At 48.3% G+C, this 14,513-nt stretch overlaps 1 protein-coding gene across 3 annotated transcripts in view; it reads right to left on the bottom strand.

Annotated features, from left to right (window-relative positions):
* Klhl3 (kelch-like family member 3) overlaps positions 1-14,513 on the bottom strand; it is a 123,225-nt gene that overhangs the window by 35,801 nt on the left and 72,911 nt on the right. For all 3 annotated transcript variants that reach the window (XM_039096443.2, NM_001419643.1, XM_039096444.2), the window contains one exon: positions 16-132. In XM_039096443.2, coding sequence (XP_038952371.1) covers positions 16-132 — 117 coding nt within the window. The remainder of the gene's footprint in view (positions 1-15; positions 133-14,513) is intronic.

Here is a 14,513-nt window from a genome sequence, read left to right as displayed (position 1 = left end):
CTCGCAAACACTGACCTGGACCAGGTAATCCCTTGGTAGGAGAGGGAGCCGCACATGCTCCATCAGCTTTGCCATGTGGTCTAAGCGGGTCTCCTTCTCATAATTGATCCACGAAATCACGGCTTCAAATACCTGGGAGGAAAAGAGAGGACACTTGCAAACAACGACCTCGGCTCATAAACCAGGAAGAGAAGTTGCTGGCCAGACATGCAGGCTTGATGTTCAAGATGAAACAAAGGTAGGAAGGCCTTGGACACTGGCTGGCCTGTTAGAGAACACACACACAGGATAATAAGCCTGCTGTCCCGGATGTGTAGGCGTTGTGGTTCAAACTAAGAAAGTTCAGACTGGCATTTAAGGATAGAAACGCAGAGTGGGAGCTGAAGGGGTTTGTAACCCCATAGAAACAACAATACCAATCACCCAGAGCTCCCAGAGACTAAACCACCATCTAAAGAGTACACACGGACAGATCCATGGCTCCAGCTCTTTATGTAGCAGAGGATAGCCTTGTTGGGCACCAATGAGAGGAGAAGTCTTTGGTCCTGCCAAGGCTCGACCCCTCAGTGTAGGGGAATGTCAAGGCTCAGAGGCAGGAAGGGGTGGGTAGATGGGTGAGTAAACACCCTCATAGAAACTGGGAAAGGGAATAACATTTAAAACATAAATAAATAAATAAAAATCCAAGAAAAAAAAAAGAAAGAAAGAGACGAGGAGTGGTCACTGTAAACTGGGTCTGAAAAGAGTGCTCAAAAGGACCAGAAGCCCTTGGGGTGTGGTTCCCTCCCTCATTTATGTCCCAAGTAATGTAGGATGGCGGCAGGGCTACCCTCTGCCCAAGGCTGGCTCTGGTGACGGAAAATGACACCAAGTGCCAGAGGGCAGGGAAAGATTTCACTCCTACGCCAATCAAAAGCTGGGGAACCTGGACCCAAAGGGAGAGACTGTGGTTTGCTTTCCAGAGGGTTAAGTCCAAACTCAAATTCCACCTGACTGTACGCACAGACTGGCAAAGTCCAGACCTGACAAGGCAGAACCAACCAGAAATCTTTCTGGAAAGAAATGGAAATATGAAAAGTCTTTGGTTAAAAAAAAAATACCCCTTTTGGGGTCAGGGAGAGTGGAGGTAAGTGGGCAGGGGTGTATGGCCAATGTGTCTGTCGTGCCATCACGGTAAGATTCTTAAAAAGAGCCAGGATGAAGAATCGGTCTCTGCTGTTGAAGAGGATAAAGCAGGGGCGTCAAGATGGCTCTGCAGGTGAGAGCACTTGTTCTGGGACTGCAAGCTGGGACAACCACTCTGGAAATCAGTCTGCAGGTTCCCCCCAAAATTGGACATAGTACCTCCTGAGGTCCCAGCTATACCACTCCTGGGCATATACTCAAAAGATGCTCCAACATATAACAAGGACACGTGCTCCACTATGTTCATAGCAGCCTTATTTATAATAGCCAGGAGCTGGAAAGAACCCAGATGCCCTTCAACAGAGGAATGGATACAGAAAATGTGGTACATCTACACAATGGAATATTACTCAGCTATCAAAAACAATGACTTTATGAAATTCATAGGCAAATGGAATGAACTAGAAAATATCTTCCTCAGTGAGGTAACCCAATCACAAAACACACATGGTATGCACTCATTGATAAGTGGCTATTAGCCCAAATGCTCGAATTACCCAAGATACAATCCACAGACCACATGAAGCTCAAGGCGAAGGAAGACCAAAGTGTGGATGCTTCAGTCCTTCTTAGAAGTGGGGACAAAATACTCACAGGAGGAAATATGGAGACAAAGTGTGGAGCAGAAACTGAAGGAAAGGCCATCCAGAGACTGCCCTACTTGGGGATCTGGCCCACATGCAGCCACCTAACCCAGTCACTATTGCTGATGCCAAGAAGTGCTTGCTGACAGGAGCCTGATAATGGATGTCCCCTGAGAGGCTCTGCCAGAGCCTTACTGATACAGATGAGGATGCTTGCAGCTAACCATTGGACTGAACACTGGGACCCCAATGGAGGAGTTAGAGAAAAGACTGAAGGAGCTGAAGGGGTTTGCAACCCCATAAGAAGAACAACAATATCAACCAACCAGACCACCCAGAGCTCTCAGGGACTAAACCACCAACCAAAGAGTATACATGGAGGGACCCATGGCTCCAGCTGCATATGTAACAGAGGATGGCATTGTCTGGCATCAGTGGGAGGAAAGGCCCTTGGTCCTGCCAGGGCTCGATGCCCCAGTGTAGGGGAATGTCAGTGAGGGTAGGTGGGAGGGAGTGGGTGGGTGAAGGAGCACCCTCATAGAAGCAGGGGTAGGAGGAACGGGATAGCAGGTTTCTGGAGGGAAAACCAGGAAAGGGGATAACACTTAAAATGTAAATAAAAATATCCAATAAGAGAAAAAACATAAAAAAATTAAAAACGAAATAAAAAGAGCACTTGTTCTTACAGAGGACCCACAGTGACCCTTACAGCCAATCCTAACTCTAGTTCCAGGAGATCCAATGCCTTCTTTAATCAAATCATACCCTTAATGTGTAATATCTCACTGTTTTTGCAAACTATCTACCTCAAAGTCAAACAGTCTTGCTTTTCAAAATACAGCAATAGATCCTAGCACAGCAAATAAAATCTGATCCCGGAGCCCAGGGACACTCAGAGACATACAGGAAGGGCTCCTTTTGCAAAGGAAGTCGCCGGCTAGTAAGTGTAAGAGAATGCCAGCATTGAGAAAGCTGTTTTTGCAAGCACCGGCCGTGGTAACTGACTCAGCGAGAGTCATCAGCGGACGATGACGTCAAAGGTCGTCTAGGAATAAGAATTCTATTCTCAGAGTCGTGCCACAGGTGACATTCCTTATGGGGCAGGTGGCATGCTCTCTGACAGATACGACCTTAGACAAGGGATCGAGGTTACTAAATTTGGTACCTGTAACAGGTCAAATTTATCTATTTATTTGCTGTTTGTTTTTGTTTGGATTTTGCTTTTGAGAAAGGGTCTCTCTGGGTAGATCTGGCTGTCCTGCATAGACCAAGCTTGGCCTGGACCACAGCTCCCACCTTTGCCTCCAGAGTGCTAGGATTCAAGGCCTGCACTACCACGCCTAGCCACTAAACTTGTACTTTGTGTGTATGCGTCATTCACAGATGTGCAGGTAACCCAGAGGCCAGAAGAAGGCAATGTCTTCCTTGGAACTGGAGGTACAGATGGTTGTGAGCCACTAGGTGGATGGGACTTGAACCCATGTCCTCTACAAGAGCAACCAGTGCTCCTAACCACTAACATGTCTCTCCAGCCAAGAATTTAATTTTTTAAAAAGTCAGAGCAGAACAGAATTAAAGAAAATGGGCAGCATACGTGCGCAGTTTTTCTCCTTTCTGAACGTAATGAGCTGTCTATTAATTAACCATAAGCACACAGATACTGAAATCCTCCTTGCATGTCTTAAAGACCATAAATTCAGTAGAGTTCTTCCCCACAGCACAGCAGGGGTTCTATGTGAGTACTGTTGACTAAATACTCTTGTCAGTGAATAGGTGGGTGAGCGGACTCAGAGGAAGCACTGGCACCAGGCCAGGCTGGAGTGGAGAGGGGGCATGAGAGGAGGAGGGCTGGAACCTGGGTGGGGAGCAGAGAGTCAGAGGCTGCTGGGGAAGCAGGGCTTGTCTGAGGGAGGTGATGGGCTCTGCATGCCATCCGCACCTCCTCTTACTCCCTTCTACCTGCCTGTGAACTTCTCCAGCAATGAGAAGTTCACCATCTGTCTCCTGCCCACAGCCCACAGAGTATGATACCAAGTGGATTAGGCCTTGGGTAGGTGGGGTTTAGTCATGGATCACATTCTCCCCACGGAGCAGCAAGCCTTTGCTTTAAAGAGGAAAACAGGAAGCTTTGTCCAAACATCACCGCAGGAGCTGTCCCACAGGTGTCCCACAGGTGTCCCACAGGAGCAGCACCTCCTCTCCAGCCTCCCTGAGCAGCTCCACAGAGATGGCGCCTCAGCAAAAGCTGGCTGTGGCTGGGAAGGTCTTCCCACTCTAACCCATTGTCACAATGCAGGGAAGGGGGTGTTAAAAGAAAAAAGCTACCAATCTCTGAGCTTCACACACACACACACACACACACACACACACACACAAGTCCTTCCCACTCTAACCCATTGTCACAATGCAGGGAAGGGGGTGTTAAAAGAAAAAAGCTACCAATCTCTGAGCTTCACACACACACACACACACACACACACACACACACACATACACACACACACACACACACACACACACAAGTCCTTCCCACTCTAACCCATTGTCACAATGCAGGGAAGGGGGTGTTAAAAGAAAAAAGCTACCAATCTCTGAGCTTCACACACACACACACACACACACACACACACACACACACACAAGTCCTTGAGCAGGAAACCCGCCAATCTTTGAACATGAAACCCACCAAATCCTGAGCAGGAAGCCCACCAATCCCTGAGCTCCTCAGAAGCTCCGCCCCCTAGAAAATCCTATATAAGCCCTGCCCTTTGCCGGGACCCTCCAATAAAATTCCTTCATGAGATTTGCTGCCTGGTATGAACCTCTCACGGGAAGAAGCCAAGAAGTAATGAAAAGAAGAAAAGGAGCAGGGCTGAGGCCCCTGAGCTCCTCAGCCCGGCTGGGGATCCCCTCCTGAGCTCCAGTGTCTCGGGATGCCCTTCCACTGCCACACCTTCTGCCCTCGGAGCTCTGTGGTTCCTGGACTTCCAAGTCCCAGGATACCTTTCCATCTGAGCGGAAACACTACAATCCCCAACGGCTCTTCCCAGGAAGTCCTCACAGACCGTAGTCCTGAATTCTCACATAAGCCAGTGAGTCAGTGCTTCATTGACTGTTCCAACCCAGAACCAAAAGAGGCAGATGTGTGGTCCCCGCAAACCCAGCGGTGGTGCTCCTGTTCCCCATTAATCTCAACTGCCTCTCAGGTGTCTACCAGCCTGGCTTGGCAAAGTAGAGCACACCGGCCAAATCCAGCCTGCACCTGCTTTGTAAAGAAAAACTCGCTGGCGTAGCACCGCACTCAGAGTCTCCAGGGTGCTCCATGCCCAGGAGCAGGGATGAGAATACCAGAGCACAGTGGCAGAAATGCTCATTATCTGTGGGTTACGGGAAAAACTACAAACTCGTACTCTGTAAATCTAAGCAGAGATCCCAGGGCTTCAGTCAAGCGACCTGGAAATACAATGTTATAATGTTTCCGTGGGTTCCCTGATTAAATGCAAACGCTTGGCTGCTTACTGCTCCTTTGCTCTCAAAGAAACAGGGTCCTCCCCTCACTGACCTATGGGGCTGAACCAGTTTCTTGGATGCTCCATGTGTAGATGCGTTGAGGCAAAGTCTGTATTGTTGTAAGCTCTCAATCCTTAAGTGGAAGCATAAGTCCCGGCCAGAAAACACTGGGTAACTCCCCACCCCACCCTAGTTACACATACAGCCAAGCCAGGCAGGACCTGAATACCTTAAGTAAAGCGAGCTCCAGGGAGTGGGCACCGAAGCCAGCTTTCAAAATGTATTTTGAAAATCAAGAAGGAGGATTCTAGATCCATTGGCAAGATTGTAACTTGGTGAGATGATTCTCACAACAGGAACTAGAAGGGAAGCTAATTAAATAATATCAGAGGGAAAAATGAGGCTCCTGAGCTGGAGAGATGGCTCAGCGGTTAAGAGCACTGACTGCTCTTCCTGAGGTCCTGAGTTCAATTCCCAGCAACCACATGGTGGCTCACAACCATCTGTAATGGGACCTGATGCCCTCTTCTGGTGCGTCTGAAGACAGGTACATTGTACTTATATATAATAAACAAATAAATCTAAGAAAAAATGAGGTTCCTGCCCATGGACCTGATTTGCTAATCAGGATTGGAGGATTTTGATCAATAACATTTTGCATGCATGACCTCATTTAAGCCACACCAAACTTCCAAAGGAGGTGTCGCGACTCATGTTTTAGAGATGATCACGTAGCCTCAGAGAGGAACAAGTTAGGAGAGGCCACCACGTTACCAGGGTGGAGGAACTGCAGATGCAAACTCACTTCAACCCCCCAACCCCAAGTTTGAGTGCTGTGCAAAGGTGCTTCTCCATCCTGAGTGGCTGAACCCCTGAGCCAGCTGCAGAGCCAGGAGCCAAGTCCTTAAGCCTGGAGTACTAATTATAGCTCTCCACGCGGTCCCGGGACATCGTCCCAGGGAAGGGGAGGGACAAGGGCATTTGCTGGGTTTGCTGCAGTGCTTTTAAATTGAGAGTTTCTGAGTGCAAGAATGGTCATGTTTTCTGTCTTTTCTTAATTTTTTTTAAAGATTTATTTATTTATTATATATAAGTACACTGTAGCTGTCTTCAGACACACCAGAAGAGGGCATCAGATCTCTTTACAGATGGTTGTGAGCCACCATGTGGTTGCTGGGAATTGAACTCATGACCTCTGGAAGAGCAGTCGGGTGCTCTTAATCGCTGAGCCATCTCTCCAGCCCCTTAATTTTTAATTAAAATATATTTACATCATTTTCCCCCTTCCCGTTCCTCCCTCCAACCCTTTCTGTATCCCCCTCCTCCTTCTCAAATTCTTAGCCTCTTTTTGTTAATATATATGCACATATTTGTGTAATATACATATATACATATATGTATATAATACATATACATACATATATGTGTGTATACATATACATATACATTATACATATATGTATATATACATATTTACATATATACATGTGTGTATATACATATACATATATACATATATGTGTATACATATACACACACACACACACATATATATATATATATATATATGCACATATACAATCCAGTGCCTCTATTTACCATTGCTGGTATGTCTATGATTTCAGGACTGACCACTTGATTTTGACTAACCTATTAAGAAGCTCATCCCTGGTGGAAACTAATTCTCTCACTCTCAATAAGCTGTTTTTAAAGACTTTTTTTAGGCATTAGATTAAATTTTTTTTCTTTTTTTTTTTTTTTTTTTTTTTTTGGTTCTTTTTTTCGGAGCTGGGGACCGAACCCAGGGCCTTGCGCTTCCTAGGTAAGCGTAAATTTTTTTTCTTAAGGAAGTTGACCTCAAGCATCACAGAGAATGTAGGGGACCCCTGTGCCTCCTATTGAGCTACCTGTCCATCCGCCACGAGGTAGAGAGTGCAAGTGGACAGTGTAGAGATTTGCTTTTTCCTGCCTTTGAAAAGTTCGTGTCTACCAGATAGTGAAGTCTAGTCTCCTCCCCAGCTCAGAGCTCAGTGGTAGTCAGTGTGGGCGTGTGTTGCCTGTAGCTCTTGTTACCCAACCTAAGTTCCGGGAACCGAACCAGTCGCACTACCAGCCCCCACCCAGATTCCCTTGAATTCACAGAGTAAAACACACACACTCACACACACACTCACATACTCACACTCACATACTCACACTCACACACACTCACATACTCACACTCACACCCTCACACACACCCTCACACATACACTCACACACTCACACACTCACACACTCACACACTCACATACACACTCATACACACTCACACACACACACACTCACACACACACACGCTGCTCGATTGGCGTGGGAGGTCATCCAGGCTATGCTGCTCCCTCGAATGCTTTCCTTTCTTTCCTCCGCACTATTCTGATATGAAGTCATCATGCAACCCTTTTAAAAAGTCATTTTGCGCCACTGGCATTTTCCATGATTAATTTTCATGTAGACTGGGTAAGTTTGTCCTAACGTTACCGGGTCATTTAGACGTTGTAAAAGGATTTGAAATCTGTTCCTAGTGTTTTCTGGAAGCCTGTTTATTTTGTAGTTTTAATCAAAAGTTCCCTTTTGTCATTGAGTTTGCCCTAGCATGCAGGTTTTTGGTTTTGTTTTGTTTACAATAAATTTAAAATGCTTTAAAAATCACGGGCCACCTGGGTTTCAGATAGACCTGGTCAAGGCTCCTCCTCACTCTGGTTTTTTGAATACTGAGATGCACTGCTCTTATAGCTGCTGGCTTAAATCCTGCCGTATTTCACTTCTAGCCTTTCTAGGTGTGTCATCTTCATTGAAGCACAGAGAATTTAGATCACATTAAGAATTGCATTAAGAATAATTCTATAATTGACTTTTGTGTGGCCCACTTCTCGTCCAGATACCTTGAGGCAGACTACAGCTTCGTCCTTGAGGAAGAATACCAGATGCAGGACATATTCCACAATCAAGGGGCTCAGGGTCAAATGAGCGTGAGAACCGCACCATGCCACTGCCAAATCTCCATCAGAGATGCTCGAAGTTCCGTGTCCAGGCTCCCAGGAGTCTGCAGGACAAAGCTCAGAGCCCTTCCCAGCCAGGCTCCCAAATACAGGGGTTCTCAACGCCTGGGTTGTGACAAATTGTCACAAATTGGATATCCTGCATATCACATATTTACATTACGAATCATAACAGCAAAATTACAGTCATGGCTGCGAATCACCACATGAGGACCTGCATTAAAGGGTCGCAGCATTAGAGAGGTGAAGAACCACTGCCCTAGGGCTGGAGAGATGGCTCAGTGGTAAGAGCACTGAGTGCTCTTCCAGAGGTCCTGAGTTCAATTCCCAGCAACCATGTGGTGGCTCACAACCGTCTGTAAGGAGATCTGATGCCCTCTTCTGGTGTGTCTGGAGAGAGCTACAGTGTACTCACATATATGAAATGAAGAAGAGGAGGAGGAAGAAGAAGAGGGAGAGGAGGAGGAGGAGGAGGAGCATAGCTCTAATGTATCTGCCCGGAAAACTTCTTTTCCTAAATGCCAAAAAAAAAAATAATAATCTTGTAATATTATAATTTTGTAAGGCACAGTTGGCTAAATTCTGACCAAAAAAAAAAAAAAAAAAAGCTCCCTCTTTAGCCATTCTTACAGATCATTCCTTCATTCCAACCCTCACCCCACCACAGATCCTTGATTCTCATCACACTGGTTACTCTGCTCCACAAGTTTACAACAAGATGCCCCAAGCTGGACAAGAAGTGTCTGCCAACCCTGCTGCCCATAGCCTGGAGGCTCCGCAATGCCTTGCCTACTCAACGATCCAGGATAAAATACTCCCAGGTGTCTTCTGAGAGCACGGACTGTAAGGAGCCCCGTCTTAGATCTAAATGTTCTGGACACGGGCTTTCAGTCTCTCCGCTTGCCGAAGAGATTCCTGGACAGTAACAGCTAGGGTGTCTCAGCTCTGTATCCTGACTGAGTGCTACAACAAGGGGAAACAGACACAAGCACTTCTGTGTCCACTCCCAGGGCTCGGGGAGTGAATTCGCCTGCCTCCCTGAGCACTGGTTATCTGTCATGCTAGCAGCTGTGAGCATTGAGATGGTAAACCAGCAGCAGGGAGGGAGGCTGTGGCTTGAGTGGTAGCGCCAGATCCCATCCCCAGCGAGGCAGAGGCTGCGTGTATCTGTAATCCTAGCACCTGGGAGGTGGAGATGGGATCCAGAGTTCAAGGCTATCCTCTGCTACACAGCAAGGCTGAAGCCAACTTAAAATACATAAGCTCTTATCTCGACATCAAGAAAACAAAATCTTGAAGTGAACTGTGCTCTGCCCAAGGAACATCGGACACGAAAGTTATTCGCAAATCTTTACCCCACGCCTTCAAGTTAAAATACTCATGAGTACCTGTCTATGCTATAGAAGTCAAATGTCAGCTGCCCTTTGAACTGGGAGCAGGGAGATGTTAACTAAAAGGGGACTCTGGAGTCTGTTCCTTTCATCCTTGTGCTAGTTGGACGGATCTGTTTGCGTTGTAAAATGTTGACTTACATACGTGTTATCTGCCTCTGCATTTCTCGACCCACTGCAACACACGCTTGGCATTGAAAGCAAATTTGCACACTCCGCCTGCAGAGTTTGGGTGGCCATGGCAGACCCTGCTTACAGCACAGTGGCACTCTGCTCAACTGGTCAGAGTGACGCTTCTTTAGTAAGTAAACCAAAACCCCAAGGTCAGGTGTGGTCTGCCTCCCTACGAGTCTCTGTCTGTCGGGAAGGCCTCTTGAGGTCCCTAAAACAATTGCAGGCATTTGCTGCTGCTGCTGCTGCTGCTGCTGCCGGTTGCCTGGTAAGACAATGCACATCCCTGTTGCAGGAGGTAGGCAAATCTAGTTGGAACTGGCTGGAAGGTTCTTCCCTGATGGCTAGCCCTGATAGTGTCACAATGTCTGTCACCAAGTGTTGTTTGTTTGCGGACCCCATTTGCGGAAAGATACACCCTCTGAGGCAGTAGTGGTGACTTTTGTCAGAGAAATCACCAGCCACTTACTGCTTGGAATCAAGGCCCACTGTCCGGGGAGGAAGCCACATCTGGCACCACCAAGCCAGTCATAGCCCATGGTTTTGAAAGTCACAGGATAGGCTAAATGGACATGTGCCTGTCATGCAGCCTTCCACGTGACTGCGCTCGTCCCCACAGATTAGCGTTGGTGATCGAGGTTCCTTCCTGCCTCGACGGTCAGCAGCAAGGCAGAGACATTGAACTGTGAAGGTGATGACCACAAATGACTACTGAATATTTGGCCATAAATTGGGTGTCTGATTCACGCCCTCCCAGGCTTAATGAACATTGAAAATGGACTTAAGAGCACGGTGCAGGGGAGTAGTGGGGAACACTGACTTCCAGGTATGACCTGGCTGCCCTGCTCTTAGACTCATAGCCGCCGTGATTACACGTGAGGGGTCTGCACTGGGGCTCAGCCCATCCACAGCCTGCCTTGGGGGAGGGGCTCATGAGAACACATCCCTCCTTGAGGGTTTACACACACAGTGAATGGTTGACGGGGCATTTTCTTCAGTGGGTCAGCCATTGGTAAGGAGCTGTACTCTTCTTATAAACAAATAAGAAATCCTCTCCCATTCACTTGTAAACAACACTAATGAAACTCACAAGTCTCTCTCTTTGTCCCTCTCCCTCTCCCTCTCCCACTCCCCTTCCCGCTCTCCCTCCCTCCCCTTCCCCCCTCTTCCTTCCCTTCTTTCTTCCCCTCCCCTCCCCCCTCCCTCTCCCCTCCCTCTCTCCCTCCCTTACCCCCCTTCCCCCCTCTCTTCTCCCCCCCCCCACACACACATACACACAGTAGGATTGCCAGTTGAGAAGAGGAAGGGAATCAGTGGTAACGAGAGGGGGACAGGAGAGGGTGACAGAGACGTGAATGTTACTGAAATATGCTATCGACATGTATGAAAATGTCATTAAATATAACACGTGATGCAGGCAAAAAGAATAATACTAAGGGAGATGAGTTTGCTGACTCAGGCTAATAAACTGGGCGAAGACCTCACTCACAGTGGTGCTCCCAACAGTTCACCCTGAACAATAAGGTTCACCTGCTCGGTCACCAGAAACTAATGACTTCATGGAAATCAGGCTCAGCCTGCCAGCCAAGATATTACAGCCTGCATCCCTCAGCAGCAGCCTGCATCCCTCAGCGGCAGCCTGCATCCCTCACCAACAGCCTGCATCCCTCAGCAGCAGCCTGCATCCCTCACCAACAGCCTGCATCCCTCAGCAGCAGCCTGCATCCCTCACCAACAGCCTGCATCCCTCAGCAGCAGCCTGCATCCCTCAGCAGCCTGCATCCCTCACCAACAGCCTGCATCCCTCACCAACAGCCTGCATCCCTCACCAACAGCCTGCATCCCTCACCAACAGCCTGCATCCCTCACCAACAGCCTGCATCCCTCACCAACAGCCTGCATCCCTCAGCAGCAGCATGCATCCCTCAGCAGCCTGCATCCCTCAGCGGCAGCCTGCATCCCTCAGCAGCAGCCTGCATCCCTCAGCGGAGCCTGCATCCCTCAGCAGCCTGCATCCCTCAGCGGCAGCCTGCATCCCTCAGCAGCAGCCTGCATCCCTCAGTGGAGCCTGCATCCCCCAGCAGCAGCCTGCATCCCTCAGCAGCAGCCTGCATCCCTCAGCAGCAGCCTGCATCCCTCAGTGGAGCCTGCATCCCCCAGCAGCAGCCTGCATCCCCCAGCAGCAGCCTGCATCCCTCGGCAGCAGTCCAGAAATTCAGATAGATCATGTAGCACCAATAAAACATCCCTGGGAGACATCATTCCAGTTTTTCCCAGGAAATAAAAGATCACAATGAGACCCTTGAAATGTAGTACAGCACATGCTGTGATACAGAGAGAATCCAACCTGAGTCCTCATGACAGCGCAAGCTTTAAGAGACTTAGCCATTTCTCTCTGACCCACATCTGCTGCAAGCAGTCGCCCAGCCAGTGTCACTTCAGGGCTGTCATGAAGAGCCTCCTTGTCTTATGGACGGTTTGAACTGTTGAGTAAAATACCATAAGCAAGAGCCACCTCTCTCTCTCTCTCTCTCTCTCTCTCTCTCTCTCTCTCTCTCTCTCTCTCTCTCGGACCCTGTGGGGTCCTGGCTTGCCTCCCACAGCTTGTGTAGCCCGATTTCTTATCGCACCCAGGACAAGCTGGTAAGGGGTGGCACCACCCACAGTGAGCTGGCCCCTCCCAAATCAATCATCAATCGAGATAATATACCACAGACTCGCGCACAGGCCGCTCTGATGGGGGTGTTTTCTCATTGAGCGTCCCTCTTCCCGAATGACTCTAGCTTGTGTCAAGCTGACATAAATCCAGCCAACATATTCATGTTTCGTAAGATGGCGTGGGATAATTGAGCTGTACGAAGCCAAGGCTTGGAGACACCCAACGGTTGCTGAGCCAAGGTGTCGACGCCCAGCAAACTGCATTAGAGCCCAGAAGACATTGCCAAATCTCTTCTTCCTGCATGCAGACCGGGAGTTTGCTATCCTGCCTTTGTGCTTGCAAGGGCACCTGTAGCCAGAGAGGAGTTCAACAAACCAGTTGCTTGCAGGCTTCAATTTGATCCACTGCACCATGTGAAGGAACCCAGGAGGGTCCTTGTGTTGGCTCAGTCGTGGTGTGGAGAGATGTGGAGAATCTACCCAAAGAACTAGCGATGCTGCGTGATTCTGCCAGCAACAGTGTGTGTGTGTGTGTGTGTGTGTGTGTGTGTGTGTGTGTGTGTGTATGTGTAGGAGTGTGTTCACCTGTGCATGCACCTAGACAGGAGAAAGGGTGATATTAAATATCTCCTTCTGGAACTCTCCATCTTTATTGGAGACAGGATAGATCTCTCGCTGAAGCAGGAACTCCCAGGTTAGGTTAGAACACTCAGCCAGGAGGTTCCCCAAAGACGCTCGAGCCTCTCCTCTGCCCAGCACTTCCTGTTATAGACACACATTGCTGTGCCAGTTCTGACACAGGGGTTTTGTTTGAGATCCGAAGGTATGTCTTGACCAGAGAAAACACTTTATCTACTAAGCCATCTCTCTAGCCCCAAGTAAAACAAAAACCAAATGAAGAAAAGGGAGGGAAACCAAATAGCTGTCTACACTCCGCCTGCCCTCTACTCGCGCGCGCACACACACACACACAAATGCCCCTCCACATGCCTGTTCTTTTCTCTGGATTAAAATCAATCCAGTCAGCTGAGGCCAGAGCCACCCTCAGCCTGTGTCCCTCACTCCTGGGGAGTGTCCAGCTGAGCATCCTCATGGCGTCAAGAACTGTGCACAACACAGAGGTCTCTGTGGTGCCCTTGGAACTCTCGGTCACAACAATGATTCACAACAATGTGGATGCTGGGAGAGGATCTCCTGTGGCAGCCTAAGTCGGACCCTAACCCTTCCAGTGGCCAAAGGGATGCCTAAGCACAGCCCTGACAGAGCCTTCCCGTCGACTATTTCCTGTGTTCTAGGCAAATTCATGCACATTTCATTCCCTCCTAGAACAGCCCAACAGGGAAGATCCTACATCGCTCTGCCTGCTTGTATGGACGAAAATGCTTAGCCTGGGAAGGGCTCTACTCAGCAAATATTTCCCATGGACTTCCCTGAGCCTCACATCAGTCTAGAAAGCAGGCCACACCTCTGACCCCATGGTGGACACGTTCTGGCAGGAGATAATTTGCTCATTTTAGCAACTTTCTAGCTCAGAAGAAGCCACTGCTAAGCACCCTGACCATTCACAGTAAAGCACTGGGTCTCCTCGACTTCACGAAGGGTGGGTTAATTCTTGTCAGCTCTGATGTCTGAAACCTGGCTGTGCCTTAGAATACGCCTGCAAGAAATATAACTGTCAAGTGTGGATGTAGGTAAACCCAGGTTGTGTGATTGTGAACCAAACTGAAACGCTGACAGCTGTTAGCACTAAATTCAGGTGGATTTCTACTTCAGATCCCTAAGATTACTTCAAATACATTTAAAGTAAAGTAAAACTTCAAATACATTTAAAATAATAAAATAAAATAAACCAACTATGAAACAAAAAGGAAAAGCCGTTGTGCACGCCAGCAGTCGCTTATATCACATCCTGTGTAACTGCAGGGAGCAGGAATCTTAAAATCTGGGGCATGATTTTTCAAAGCACAAGGGAC

Source organism: Rattus norvegicus, chromosome 17 (assembly GCF_036323735.1).
Source record: "Rattus norvegicus strain BN/NHsdMcwi chromosome 17, GRCr8, whole genome shotgun sequence".
NCBI lineage: Eukaryota > Metazoa > Chordata > Mammalia > Rodentia > Muridae > Rattus > Rattus norvegicus.
The sequence above is the reverse complement of the archived record's forward strand: the minus strand, read 5'-3'. Positions and strand labels throughout refer to the sequence as shown.